This window comes from Apodemus sylvaticus, chromosome 23 (assembly GCF_947179515.1).
Source record: "Apodemus sylvaticus chromosome 23, mApoSyl1.1, whole genome shotgun sequence".
Classification (NCBI taxonomy): domain Eukaryota; kingdom Metazoa; phylum Chordata; class Mammalia; order Rodentia; family Muridae; genus Apodemus; species Apodemus sylvaticus.
The window spans coordinates 29,312,838-29,328,414 of NC_067494.1; the positions used below are offsets into that span (position 1 = coordinate 29,312,838).

General features: G+C 41.6%; 1 protein-coding gene across 5 annotated transcripts in view; it reads left to right on the forward strand.

The window, feature by feature from the left end:
- Stxbp5 (syntaxin binding protein 5) overlaps positions 1-15,577 on the forward strand; it is a 147,888-nt gene that overhangs the window by 128,913 nt on the left and 3,398 nt on the right. For all 5 annotated transcript variants that reach the window (XM_052169259.1, XM_052169260.1, XM_052169261.1 and 2 more), the window contains 5 exons: positions 6,481-6,720; positions 7,489-7,858; positions 8,195-8,360; positions 10,161-10,272; positions 15,166-15,386. In XM_052169259.1, the coding sequence (XP_052025219.1) occupies positions 6,481-6,720; positions 7,489-7,858; positions 8,195-8,360; positions 10,161-10,272; positions 15,166-15,386 (1,109 nt within the window). The remainder of the gene's footprint in view (positions 1-6,480; positions 6,721-7,488; positions 7,859-8,194; positions 8,361-10,160; positions 10,273-15,165; positions 15,387-15,577) is intronic.

A 15,577-nucleotide genomic window follows, 5' to 3' on the forward strand; every position in this document is an offset into this window, starting at 1 on the left:
CCAGGCCAGACGTGAGGCAGAGGTAGAGGCCAGCCCTTCTCGCGTCAACTAGACTAGGGCGACTTGGGAACTGCACACATGTCTTCTGTGGCTGGTGCTGCAGTGGCATGCATCTCCCCTGGATCCTGCACTTAGTGGTGTGCCACTGTCAGCATTGCCATCCTGAAGAGTGGCCTTCCTTCTGCACGTGAGCCTTTGGATGACTCCCTCACAGTCACCTTTTCTCCACATTATCTGTAACAGAAGCACAGACTGCTGAACAGAAAAGGATGTGTTTAGAAACTACAGTTAGATGTGACATTCACTAGGGTCAGCTATCATCAAAATTGTGTTACATAAAATTACTAGGGGAATATTTTTAATTTATGAATCTAAATTTGTTTGCAGGATGTTTGTGGGAGTATAAGGATTGAGTAATACCTTTTTATTTACTAAAATTTACCTTACAAAGAAAGCTCTGTTTTTGCATTTTTATTAATGACACTTAAGAAAATGTTGAAAGCCATGATTTCAAAAGTATAGTGTACTAGGTGTGATTTTTAGATATTTCTGGGAATTTTAATATATCCTAAATGGCTATGTTGAATAGAATGTCTTAAACTGTCAGTCATAGTTCCATCTTCAGTGTTTATTGAATAAACTCTACAAGTGAGGAACTAGAACATTCTACAGAGCATCAAACGCCATCTTAGAGCAGGAAGTAAGACAGGTCTCAAATAACTGGGAACTGCTGTTTCATGAGAACTCTGGGAGAGAACAAGTCTCCGTAGCTGTAGATCTGAAGGCCACAAGACCTCTGTGGCTCGGGAGTTCTGATGAACCCTCTGAGATTGCGAGTATTGCTTGGTACAGAAGGGTTGGATGCAAGGACCAGAGGATCCCAGAACTTAACCACATGCTTCTATTCTGGGAACATCCCAGCCTGGAGCTGGCTGAGATGAGAGGAGATGCAGAGTAGGACTCTGGTGTGGCTTTAAAAACTGGTGGTCTCTGGACGCTGTAGCGCCCTAGCTATACTGAAATGCTGATAACTTCTAAAAAGTCTTACCATTCTTGCTCTCTCTGAAGGTAAAAATCGATCCACATCTGTAGCCTAGCAGCAGGGGATTAAGTAATGTGGCCTTTGTAATATCTGTCTCCTCAGGAAGTGCAAGGCTCTAACTTTCAGCCTGCTAGTCGAAAATCCCAGGAAGAAAAGGGGACACTTTGAAAAGTAATTGTAGTGTTTATTTCTAAGTTGTAAAAATTTTCCTGTGAATGCTATCTAAGAAAAAGGAGGGAAACAGAAATATCCTAAGCAGGGCAGGGGAAAATTTTTCTCTCATTCTTCTCTTTGGAGCAAAACTATTAAACTAAGAGAAACAAATAATGCTCACAGAAGGAAAAACTTTTACATAAGCAAATATGCATAAACTCCCACATAAATTCACATATAGATTCACACATGTGCATATATACATCTCCGTTCAAACTTACATACACATGCACATCCATACTATATATTTGGAGCAAAAGACAAAGCACCAGTGCAGAAAGAACTCACTTATTCTGAATGAAATATGAGCTCCAATCTTTATTGCATAGAGAAAGGAAAAGCTTCTACCCTTTTAATGCTAAATGTATTAAACCCAAGTTTTTAAGAAGGAAGCTTAAGACAGCCTGCCTTGCTATTGAGGAAAGACCTGTTCTGCCCTCTGGTAAGGAGAGGCTGCCTGCTCCTTCTGCTCTGTCTGTAGCTGCTTCTTCCTCTTTCCCTCTGCGTTCTGCACATTGCTCTTTTAGTTTTAAGTTACCTATAGTTTCTAAGTTATTCCACTCTGCATTCTCCTTCTAATCTTGCTCTCTCCTCCTGCTCTAAAGTCACAACAATGCTCTCACCCTACTCTCAATGCTATGCCTATACTTCTAAGTTCTTCTTGAGTTCAGTTCTGTCTAAAAAGTGTACTGTCTTAAAAGTTCCCCTCAGCTTCGTTCTGACTCTTCTCTTTGTCCTCAGATCTTATACATCTTTCAGAATGAACACGTGTTAAAAAGTTCATCACAAGTTCACACATAAAATCAAATCATAAATTGAAATAGAAGTTTACAACAAAGAATTTTTACATGCATATCCGTTAGGAGTAAATATCTGACTAAGCATTCATTACCTGTCACCGCTCTATAGGTTTAATGAAAGTTTAAAACCATAACTAAGTTATTAGTGAAGTTTTTGTATAGATAAACCCATATTTTATCTTCTGCCCTAGCACCTATAATAAATCATTAGTTGACCATTGGTTAATGGTTTCACAACCTCTTGGAATGTGCTCTGAGTAGGAGAAAGTCTGGTTACTATCTAGAAGCAACTAGTAACACTTCAGAGACTAACACAGTTCTGATTGCAGTTTTGACTCTCAGAAAAGGACCTGATAGCAGTCCCACTTTAAAAGAGCTTAGTAAATACAGATATCATTTTAGGAATTCTTCTTTATTTTTTAATTTTTTTTTGAGGTTCCATCATTAACTTTTTTTCCTTGGGCCTTTTTATACTGCTTTAGACAAAAGTTTTCCTATGGGCACAAGTTATATATTATCTAGAAAGAATCAGTACAAAAATATATTCTTCAAAGACAGATTAAAGTCATTACACAATAAATTACGAATGGATTATTTATTATGTATTTATTTTTGAAACTTATACCTAAACAATTCTTTCTCATCCATCCTTCTTTGCACAAACTTATTGTAAGGACAAAGTAATAATTACTTTATCATAGATTAACAAAGGTTAAGCAAGCCAAATCTATGGCAGCAAGTTTCTCTCCATGTTTGGTTGAGGATAATCTATGTTAACTAAGGAACAGGTCAGCTGTGTCCTGTCATATTTTTGAAGTCTTGTTTGTATAGGTTAGCTCATCACCTGTTATACTGTTCTTATACTCACAACAGAATTGTTTATTGCTTATTTATAACCTTCTTATTTCCAGATGTACACCAAAAATCTGTTACCACATTATGATTATTGATAACTCAATTCCCCAATAAAAAGACCTAGACTAACAGACTCGATGCGCAAACAGGACTCAGCATTTTGCTGCATACAGGAAACGCATCTCAGTGTCAAAGACACTCTAGAGTGAATGCTTTCTTTGATCATTAATTTGTCCCAAACTTATTTTTTTTTTGCTACTAAAATTACATGGTGTAATTCATGTTTATCCACTCTATTCCTTTCTCTAAGTAGTGCAGCTCTTGCTATTCTATGAGAAATTGTTTTTATTTGATGTTAGAATGGCTACTCCAGCTTGTTTCTTAGGACCATTTGCTTGGAAAATTGTTTTCCAGCCTTTTTCTCTGAGATAGTGTCTGTCTTTGACACTGAGGTATGTTTCCTATATTGGGAAATTGAGTCCATTGATGTTAAGAGATATTAAGGAATAGTGATTGTTACTTCCTGTTCTTTTTATGTTATTTTTATGATTATGTGGCTATCTTCTTTTGGGTTTATTGAAAGGAGATTACTTTCTTGCTTATTCTAGGGTGTATTTTCCTTCCTTGTGTTGGCATTTTCCATTTGTTATCCTTTGTAGGACTGGATTTGTGGAAAGATATTGTATAAATTTAGTTTTGTCATGGAATATCTTGGTTTCTCCAGCTATGGTAATTAAGAGTTTTGCTAGATATAGTAGCCTGGGTTGGGTCTGTATGAGATCTGCCCAGGATCTTCTAGCGTTCATAGTCTCTAGTGAGAAGTCTGGTATAATTCTGATAGGTCTGCCTTTATATGTTACTTGACCTTTTCCCCTTACTGCTTTTAATATTATTTCTTTGTTTTGTGCATTTGGTGTTTTGACTATTATGTGACGGGAGGAATTTCTTTTCTGGTTCATTCTATTTGGAATTCTGTAGACTTCTTGTATGTTTATGGGCATCTCTTTCATTAGGTTAGGGAAGTTTTCTTCTATAATTTCCCAGCCCTTCAATTTGGGAGTCTTCCCTCCCTTCTATACCTATAATCCTTAGGTTTGGTCTTCTCATTGTGTCCCAGATTTCCTGGATGTTTTAGTTTTAGTTTAGGAGCTGTTTACTTTTTTGTGTTTTCTTTGACTGTTGTGTCAATGTTTTCTATGGTCTCTTCTGCACCTGAGATTCTTCTCTCTCTTGTATTCTGTTGTTGATACTTGTATCTATGACTCCTGATCTCTTTCCTAGGTTTTCTATCTCCAGGGTTGTCTCCCTTTGTGATTTCTTTATTGTTTCTATTTCCATTTTTAGATACTGGATGATTTTGTTCAATTCCTTCACCTGTTTTGTTCTGTTTTCCTGTAATTCTTTAAGGGATTTTTGTGTTTCCTCTTTAAAGACTTCTACCTGTTTACCTGTGTTCTCTTGTATGCCTTTCAGGGAGTTATTTATGCCGTTCTTAAAATCCCCTATCATCATCATGAGATGTGGCTTTAAATCAGAGTCTTCCTTTTCTCGTGTGTTGGGGGTATCCAGGGCTCTCTGTGGTGGGAGAACTGGGTTGTGATGATGCCAAGTAGCCTTGGTTTTGGTTGCTGATGTTCTTGCCCTTGGCTTTTGCCATCTGGTTATCTCTGGTGTTAGCTGGTCTTGCTGTCTCTGACTGTGACTTGTCCCTCCTACTAGCTTGTGTGTCAATACTCCTGTGAGGCCAGTTCTCTCCGGGAGGAATGTGGGTATGGAGAGCTGTGGCACAGGGTCAGCTCCAGGGTGCAGACAGAAACCAGAAAGATCCTATCCCCAACTACTCCTCAGATTCTGTGTCCTGAGGGCTCCAGGCAGGTCCCTCAGAGCAGAAGTTGTGTTCTTACCTGTGCCCACGGGCTTGTCACATCCTAGGAGACTCCCTCTCTCCCACTGGTATTTGGGTACGGAGCTCTGTGGCAGGCACAGGGTCAGCTCCAAGTGCAGACCAATCTTAGGAATTCTTAATAGGATCATCATTAAGGATGAAGAAGTCATCTATTTGTCTATATAGCATCACTACAAGACAGTAGTACATCTTTGTAGACTTGACAATATCTGTTCAAAAGGGTGGGCTAATATCTAGTGATTGTTATATATGTTTAATAATAACAGGAAAAGCATATTAATAGCAGGAATCTTTCCTAAAATGATTTATTCCTGGGCCTTGCCTATCAGAGCTTCATTGTAGATATTAATCTAAAGTGAAGTCATTTCAGAAAGATCACCTGATAGTTATTAGCTTGTCCTGTGATACCTCCTGATGTGTTTGGAAAAAAAATCAGAAGTTTCCATTTGGATTTATAGCAAACTGAAAAGGTATATCATTGGGAGACAGAGCCAGGACGTTAACACTTGATGCAAGGGTTCTGGGCCATCTAATAAGACTGAGAACATGACTAAATAGACAGGTAGAAGCTACTGGGGGGGGGGGGTAATCACTGCAATTGAGTCACAACTGTGCCATGTAAAATTGAATTCTATTAGCACCGAGACACTCAGGGAGGAACCATCAGACTAGTTACATGGAAAGGAGAATCTGAATTCAGAATAACAGAACTAGATTGGTGACAGAAAAATGAGAAACAGCCCTGAGACAGCTTGTGGCAATAGAAAGCATGTGTTAGCTCCTTAGGATAACCTGAGTATCTTCATGTCAGAAGAATGTAATGCTTTGTTAGTGATATAGTTCCTCAGGAGACAAAGCAGAAGGCATTTGGTAATGCAGTTCCCAGAGAAAAAACCAAGACTTGAGACGGGATCAAAAACAAGAATGTGGTAGAGAATAATTAAAATAGTTCCATCAGTCTCGGTAGAGAAGAGCACTGGCTGTTCTTAGAGACAACCTGGGTTTAACTCCCAGGACCCACAAAGCATCTCACAACATCCATAACTCCAGTTCCCAGAGTCTGAACCCTCACACAGGCATACCTGCAGCCAATACACTGATATACAAAATATTAAAATGAAAAAATTGAAATAAAGTAGCTGCACCCTTCCAGACAAGCTTGGGTAGAGCTTGTGCCTGGCACTAATAGCCAGATACCCATGACACGTTCATAGATGACTGCTGTTTGTGGTTAGGAAAGTGGGGCTACCTTTTTCATCATTTTTGTGGTGTTCATATGAACAGACTGGGAAGCAGAAGTGGTTCCACCTGAAGCACTTCTAGATGCACTCTGTACATGCAACAACCGAAAAGATCTTCAAATTTTTACTTTTACCTAATCATGAATTGTGATGCCAAGGATATAAGAGGTCCATGGAACTGTCGGTGCCGGCACCAGAGGCACACACCCAGTTGAGTTTCTTTAGTAGCTGCCCTCCTCACTTCTGAAAACTATTTGTTTATTTGTATTTTACATTTAAGCAATGGGGAAATTTTATTAACATATTTTTTCTTTCTTTTCACCTGAAGGACTTTATTTATTTTGTTGTTGTTGTTGTTGTAACAACAAAAGTGTTACAACACTTCTACAAACTAACGCAGTCCCACCTTTTAAATCATTTCAGATGTAAAAGACAATTCCTTCAGCAGATCACGGAGTTCAAGTGTAACCAGCATTGACAGAGAGTCCCGGGAAGCCATCTCTGCTCTTCACTTCTGTGAGACTTTCGCCCGGAAGACAGACTCTTCCCCGTCCCCATGCCTGTGGGTGGGCACCACGGTGGGAACTGCTTTTGTCATCTCACTGAGTCTCCCCCCGGGGCCTGAGCAGAGACTCCTTCAGCCAGTGATCGTGTCCCCAAGTGGTATGTATGACCCGGTGCAGGGTGCAGATGTCTTCCCACGTGAGACCACCTCTGGCTTCATTAGAAGCACTAGCTTTTCATTTACTGATCTAAGTGCTGTAAAGATTAATAATGATATTAGTGATAGCTTTTAATGGTTTAAGAAGAAAATATTCTATGGCCATGGGGAAGGCTCAGATAGTAAAATCATTTGCCACTCAAGCCTGCTAACTTGTGTTCAGTCCCCAGAACTCAAATCAATAGCTTAGAGCAGGTGAGTCACAGTAACAGTAGCACTTGCGTGTCAGGATGAGAGGCAAGACAGGGAAACGGACCCAGAGTTCGTGGGTCAGTGTGGACTATGCAGCAGCAGTCCTGCCTCAGAAGCAAGGGCAAGAGAGACCCACTTCCCAGAGTTGCCCCCATTTCCACAGGTACTGTGTGCACAAATTGTTTTTTTTTTAATTAAAATAAATTCTCCAGTTCTACATTTAAATGAAACAACATATCATTCATTTATTAATCTATAGGTCAGATGTATATGTGTGTGCAGAGTTCATTATTTAACTGTAAATTATCAACATTTGACATTTATGTTTGGAGCATGTAATAATGACATATTTTTCATACCACTGACTACCTGGCTTGGGTTTTGGATTTTATCCGTGACCTGCATATCCAGTGCAGTGTTGAGTCAACAGATCTGAGTGGATTTAGTGTCAGAGTTGGAATAAGCATATTTCCTCTGAATTTCACAATGGAAGTGTATACTAAACTTCTACGTTCTAGGTACTATATTGAGGTTAAAAGGTGCAATCTTGAGGATGGCGTTTCTGGACGCCACGGGCTGCTTAACGCCACCTGCATATGAACCCTGGAAAGAGCACAACGTTCCTGAAGAAAAAGACGAAAAGGAGAAATTGAAAAAGCGGCGACCTGTCTCAGTGTCCCCCTCCTCTTCTCAGGAAATTAGTGAAACCCAGTACGCAGTGATATGCTCTGAAAAGCAAGCAAAGGTGATCTCCCTGCCAGCCCAGAGCTGTGCGTACAAGCAGAGTCTCACTGAGACGTCCTTCGTGCTCCGCGGGGACATTGTCGCTCTCAGTAACAGTGTCTGCCTTGCCTGCTTCTGTGCCAACGGCCATATTATGACTTTCAGGTAAGGAGGCCGTTCTGGAACACATACAGTATTCCTGCTTTGGTCACATTATAAAATTCAGCTTGAAAAAATACTGTATTGCTTACATACTGAGAATATGTTTAATAGTAAACATGGATATGCGAGATACAGACTATATTTTCCCCTTTCTGGCTGTATAAACTAAACAACAGCCCCAGTGATTTTTTTCTATCATTAATTTTCTAGGCTAGCGTTCAGAGTAGTGGGTCCTGAGTGTCCTGTCTTCATGTATAATATCATTGTACATTGTACCTATCCTGTAGCATCTAGAAATAGCATGTTGCATTACCAATAAATGATGTATTTTCCCTGAAGTCTGCCAAGCTTGCGACCTCTCCTGGATGTCTACTACCTGCCCCTGACCAACATGCGGATAGCCAGGACGTTCTGCTTCGCCAACAATGGACAAGCCTTATACCTTGTCTCACCTACAGAAATCCAGAGGCTCACCTACAGTCAAGAGACATGTGAGAATCTGCAGGTGAGCGACAAAGCATTAGCATTCCTGTCCAGCTTGAGGGCCTCGGAGGGTCCTGCTGTCCGTCCACTGTCCTCATGGGACAGCACATAGCCAGTGTGGGGGCCTCAGAAGCCTGCTGCTCTGTGTCTGTTGTGTCACAGTCCTGCCCTGTGCTGGGCGTCGGCATCATAGGGCGGCTTTCCTGTACGTGGATAACATAGTCGGGCACTGTCTTGCCTTTGTTCTGTCTGCCCTTTGGTTGGTCCTCACCACACCCTACACAGTTTTCCTTCTGCTCTCATGCCATCTATGCAAGCAGTTTGTAGATCAGGGTAAATTCTAGAACAAATGAGGGAAAAACATAATTTTGTCATTCTGAGGCTTACTTAATTTGCCTAATGCAATTATCACATGATCACTGGTCTGCACTTTAGCTCCAAACTGTAAGACTCTTGAAGGGAAATGAATGAGGAAAAACTCTGTCACCCTGGATTCGGCAAAGATCTCTGAGCTGCAGCCCCTGCACTTCTTCCTGCCTGTTGTAAAAACACAAATTGGTAACTTCAGAGTAAACTTTTTCTAAGAGTAGACTTTTACTAAAATAACCTAGTCTTCTGAACAGAACCACATAAGAAATTCGGACACGCTATGCGAAAATGTTGGTAACACACTTTTCTGATCAAGCTTTGTATTAAATGGAGGACTTCCTCCTCCCTCTCTGCATCTCTTTGCCTCCTTCGGTCTCCGTGTCCTCAGCCCGCAGCTCAGTGGTGGAGTGAAGGGCAGGGACCATGCCTGCTTTCCACTCTGTGGGAATGGTGGCAGCATTCTGTTTTCTCTGTTTAGTATCATGTGGGCCATAGTTGTCATGTGTTCAGTGTTCCTTCCAGTCCTGGCCGCTCCCTGTGTGTGGCCATTCCTCCCTCCAGACTTACTTGTCACTTTTCCTCTGTCTGAAGACTGTTGGCAGTGAGGTCAGGGAAGACTTGACAGTACAGGAGTCTCTCTTCCCTCTTCCTGCCTTGCTTCTGAAATCCCACCTGTCAGAATGGTGTTTATGAAAATTGCATGCTTATGAGAAAGGAAATTGATGTGTTTCCAGTCAAGGTGACAGTGCTGAAACTAATATGACCCTGTTATGAGGAGTGGCCCCTAGTTCTGGAAAGATCCAGTGTAGCAGTATAAGACAAAACCATAACAGGGAAGTGGGAAGGGATGGGTGGGAGAACAGAGGGAAGAAAGGGGGCTTATGTGACTTTCGGGGAGCGGGGAAACCAGAAAAGGGGAAATCATTTGAAATGTAAATAAAAAATATATCGAATAAAATTTAAAAAAAAATATGACCCTGTTACAGTGAATGCCTTGACCTACAGGTAGAGAATATTCTTCCTATTAGAAGTTGAACTGGTTGTCAGGCAAATTAGCAGTTCTTGAATTAGATTGAAATGATTTCTTGAAAGTCAAATAGTCACTTGGCATGACAGTGCAGTCCCAGGACTTAGAAAAAGATCTTGTATCCCAGGCTAGCCTAGGATATAAACCAAGACAGTCACTGATACAAAACTTATATCACCTCACTATCTAAGCAGACATGCTGTCTTGTCCCTAATGCAAACCAGCAGTGGGAGGACAAAATGGCAAACTGTCTCTTGAGTCTGCTCTTAGAAACCGACTGTTAGAGTTGGTCACCGTGTTGCTTCTTACCTGTTGGTGAATCTCAAGGCAGTCGTCCCCACCGGTACAGCACGTGCAGCGCTGGCCTTGTCGGTCAGGGTCCTGGTTCCCAAAGTGTTAACAGTATAATTTGTTTTGATTTTAAAGGAGATGCTCGGTGAGCTCTTTACGCCTGTGGAGACCCCAGAAGCTCCAAACAGAGGCTTCTTCAAAGGCTTATTTGGAGGCGGTGCACAATCTCTTGATAGAGAAGAACTATGTAAGTTGACTGATATCCCTTTAAGACAAAAATATTCAATCTGTATAAAACTTTTGTTACATGTATAAATTATGCTGTTTCACATTTATTGCACCAAAAGGCATAAAATTACTTTTCATTCTGTCCTCAATCAGGAAAATAATTTTCTCAGGCAACCAAAATCAGTATAGCTTCAAATGGCACCAGATAGAAAGCAACAGCAGAGGGGTAAAGCTGGCTGTACTCAGATGTATTTTCCAGGACTGGAGTTGAACCTTTGGCTTTACACACGCTGGCCAAGCCTTCTCCCGCTCTATACTACTGTAGCCCAGCAAGACTCTCAGTGGCTTATGCTCCAACCGCAGTTACTGACTGTGCTAGGGGGAGGGGGGGCAGGGAGAGCAGTCTGCTTCCATTTTCTTGCCTCGTAGCAGCTGAGTGAGGCGTGACCATGGCCCCACAGTCCTGTTCAGGGCAGAACAGTTTGTAGATATGTTTTGTTTTATTTTACAAGTACTGGATAAATCAGTATACAAAACCTTAAAAGCCAATCTTTATCAATTATTCTTTGTATTAGCCCTTTGTCACTGCTATTATACCACAAATCTACTACTGACCTAAAACAACCTGGCTTACTAAGGCTTCTTGGCTTCAGTTCTGTAGGTAAGAAATAAGCACGGTTTGTCCTGCTGCCCCCAGCACACTGTTCTTCTGGAGGGCTCTGTTCTGCATCTGGAGGTCATCTCTGTTCCTTAGGTCCTGGTCTCTTTGTCACTGTGCTAGGCAGTGTCACATCTCTGTCTCTCTGGGCCAATATGACTCCCTGCCTACTAAAAGCTCTTTGCTCTTTGGAGTCCGAGCTGATGGAAGGTAACCTCTCAGTCACTTCTGAAGCTCCTTTCCTGTTACAGGGTGGCATATCCCTGCCTTCCGGAAATTGAAATGTAGCCATCTTGAGAAAGGGGGCATTTTTCTACCTAGCAACAGTTATTTATTTTTAGGAAAAAAGTATAATTTTAGTAGAAAGGGTCTTGCCTACCACACACAGGCCCTGATTGGATGAAGAGATAGGTGAATGGATACGTGGACGCACACATGGCCAAGAAGTAAATGTTAACAGAAATTCAAAACTTACACTGACAGTAATAAAATGTGTAACACTTTGTTAAGAGAAATAAGATTACAATGAGTCCAAATACTGAGTTCATGGACCGCATGAGTTCTTCAAAAACCTGGTGTATGCCCGTGCCGTGTGAGAGGTGCTTTCTAGGGGGATGGGACACACCTGTCTGTTCACCACAGACCAAAGTCATGGTCATGCCAATGTCCAGCTTAGCTAATCAATGACTTCTTCTCGGGCATTAGTAGTAACTAGGTCTATCAATGAGGGGTTTCTGACGGGCATAAGGATGACCACAGACTATGTCACAGGACACTTCAGCATAGGTAATGACTATAAGAGCTGCAACCTTAGACTCTAGACAGCTTGAAAGCAGCTGGATGGTCCAGGACTCTCCCTGTCCACAGCACAGCTGACCTCTTCTCCACGGTACATGGCTATTCCTGTAAAACTGGAAAGAGGGCTTAGAGACTGTCTCAGTTCCTGCCTGCTTAGGCAGGAAGTTTTGTCTACCTCCTGGGTCTCATGTGCCTCCCTTTCCCTCTAACAGGGGAGTAAACTGCTGACCAACAGCATGTGTACATGCCCAGTCATACACATGCACATATGTAATGGCACTCTAAGTTAGGTCCTTACCCCACAGTGTGGCTGATGGTACATGTGTGCAGAAGTCAGAGGGACCTCGCCCCTTAGGGACAAACCAGTATAATCACGCAAGAAAAGAAAGATGTGTGTAGATCAGAGTGGAGAAAGTAAAATTGTCTGTATTTTTACATAATAGAGTCTTAATTATAGAAGATACCTAAGTAAACCAGACAAAAATAAATAAAGCTGATAAACAAGTTACCAAGGTGAAATGAGCCAAGCTCTGTCTTTAAAGGTTGCCTATTATTTCTCTATGCTGACAATGAATAATCCAAAAATGAAATTCAGGAAACAGTTTCAGTTATTGCTTAGTTCTCAGTCTGTGTCTGTGCTGGCTTCCTGAGAGAAGTAGGCTGTGCTCCCCTATGTCTATATGGGGTGCTCAGGGGAGCACTGGTGTTAGCTCTTCTCTGAGTTCTGCATTATAAAGTAAACCACTTAGAAATAACTTCACAAAGAAGCAAAAGATATTCTCATTAAAACTTGAGAGTGTTATTTAAAGAAATTAACAGCTATACAGAATACCTTCTCATGTTCTTGGGTTTAAGGGATTTTTTTTATCCTGTTGAGATGTCAACACTGCTCCTCAAAACAATCTGAACACTCCCCATTAGACTCTAGATCTTTGCCTAATATAATAAACAGTTACTAAAATTTACATGAAAATAAGGAAGCAAAGATAACCCTTCCACATACAGAAAAATCTCATGTTTCCATACTTAACTTTATTTTTAATGAATACTGTAGAATGCAATCAAGAAGGTGGGTAGCTTCCACATGGCCATCACGATAGTTCATAAATGCAATAAAGGACATAATAGATTAAATGATTGTGTATGAATGAATGGCTTTTAAAATAACTCCTATATAGGCTCACTGTAGTAAGGCATCCTTTTGAAATATGTGGTACATATTTTGTAGTTTCTCTACGACACAGCACCATGGGAGAATTCTTACAACTTCCAACAATGACAAGATACCCATCAATGAAACCCTATCTCACCATTTCCTCCTCCGTGTGACTCTCGGAAGTCTTAAAGGAACAGAGAAGGCCAGCATTTCCCATCACCAAAGTTAATATACAGCTGTAGTCTGTAATTACGACAGTGGGATATTGGTGTGGATGTAGCAATAGAATACAATTGAGAATCCAAAAGTTAGACCATAGCATTTTTAGTCAATGATTTTCCTCAAGAATGCTGAGAAAGTCCAATGGTGAAATAATGAACTTTTCAACAAATTAGGTTGACATAGCTGCTGGTGTTCACATGGGTAAAACGAACAACATGAAAATTAAGTCAAAATAATCAAGGACTTCTACATGAGAGTTAAGGGACAAAGTCCTTCAAAGGAAATGAAATAAATGTCTGTCCCCTCGATTAGTCAGAGGTTACCAGAGAGTTTACCTAATTCACAAACAACCTGAAAATAAATGAAGTAAATTATAGCTCATCTATGTGAGAACATTATGTTTCCAAAAAATAAAAAGCAAGAAGAGAAGATGATAATTCAAGTAATAGCATATGTGATACCTGATAAAGTCTACACCCAGAATATACAAAGAACTCATAATTCCATATTAAAAGAATAAGTAGCCCAATTTTGAATGAATACAAGGTTGGGATTTCTTTTTAAGTATTCATGATCAATAATCAGATGTCCAACATTGATGTCATTCAGGAAATAATATGTGCCCAAAGCCATCATGTTCACTACCACAGCTGTCATCAGGAGGACACATGAACATTGGAAGAGTGTAGACAAACTGCAGCTCACATTGCTGGTGGAGATGAAGTGGTGAAGATGCCCACTTTAGAGAGCTGCCCCCTAGACCTCAGAAACTTCAACATTGAGTTTCCAAGTGTCCCAGACTATTTCACAGCTGATCTAGTCCCAGGCATATACACCCAGGGAAACTGAAAACAAGTGTTTAAACAAACACTTCCACAGGTGTTCACGGAAGCATTATTTATAATAAACCAAAAAGCAGAAACAACCCAAGTCCATTAGTGCGTGAGAGGGCAAGTGAAATATGATGTGCACTTAAAATGGTGCCCTGATGAGCCAGGGAGCACTGACACGGGCTGCCACGTGGTGCCCTGATGAGCCAGGGAGCACTGACACGGGCTGCCACGTGGTGCCCTGATGAGCCAGGGAGCACTGCCACGGGCTGCCACGTGGTGCCCTGATGAGCCAGGGAGCACTGCCACGGGCTACCACGTGGTGCCCTGATGAGCCTGGAAGCACTGACACGGGCTGCCACGTGGTGCCCTGATGAGCCAGGGAGCACTGACACAGGCTGCCACGTGGTGCTCTGATGAGCCAGGGAGCACTGACACGGGCTGCCACGCAGAAACCAGGACAGTATCTCCAGGGAGAGAAGTCAGTCCGGAAAGGCTACAGGCCGTGTGGGTGTGTTTATGTGGAATACTTATGATGGGCAGGTACTAGGAGCTAGAATAGAGCAAAACCAGGGAAAAGGAGAGTAGACAGTGAGGGTAACAGGCCGTGGGCTCCTTGTGGGCATGAAGGCATTCTGGGATTGCTAGAGCCTGAGAGAGCTTCTGACTTACAGTTCGGGGAAAGAAATGGAAGTACAAGGCCGTATAACTAAACCCTCGCCATCAGGTTCTGAGACGTGCTGTGAGCTGGGTGTTAGATAATCAGAGTCTTGGTACTGAGGGCAGGGGCAAACAAGCTATGTTAACAAAAAAAGGATGGTTGTATGTGTTTGGAACGTGAAAACATTAATGGAGACAAAGCCTATCTACAGCTCTGGGCTACCATAGTGGCAGCATAAAGTAAGTGTGGATCAAGAATACTAAATCGAATCTGAAAACTTAAACTTAGCTATAATGTTAGTAGCCCCAAAGGCAGTTTTAGTTATGAGACTTACAGCAGCGTACCTGTGTCTCCCAACAATTGCTAGCTAGCCCTGCTTCCCCAAATTTCTGCTGTATGGTCTGGGAGAAAGTAGGAGTTTGGAGTGGTACATTGTGGTTTTGCTTATTTGGAAAAGCATCTAGAAAGAATTTAAAACCACACAATAAAGGTGTGTTATAAGGTTAAACATTAATTTTGTGATTGTATGGTGTTCTAATGTTACCACATGGTGGGATTTTTATTCATTTATTTTTCTCTGATTCCAGTTGGAGAGTCGTCCTCGGGAAAGGCCTCAAGGAGCCTTGCACAGCACATCCCAGGTCCTGGTGGGATCGAAGGCGTGAAAGGAGCCGCGTCGGGAGTGGTGGGCGAGCTTGCCCGAGCCAGGCTGGCCCTCGATGAAAGAGGGCAGAAGCTCAGTGACTTGGAAGAGAGGACTGCAGCCATGATGTCCAGTGCAGACTCATTTTCCAAACATGCTCATGAGGTATGCCTGGCGCTCGATCACCCAAAGGGCTAGATAAAGCACCTCAGAAAATGACCACATTTCTGTATATTCAGTTATTTCTACAAGCAAGTACTTTATATAATTTCAAGTTCCAATTTTTACCACAAGAGGGAACCATACAAGAATCTTGCAATAGTTCCTGCCTCCAGTTAATTCTGTACTTCTGTACT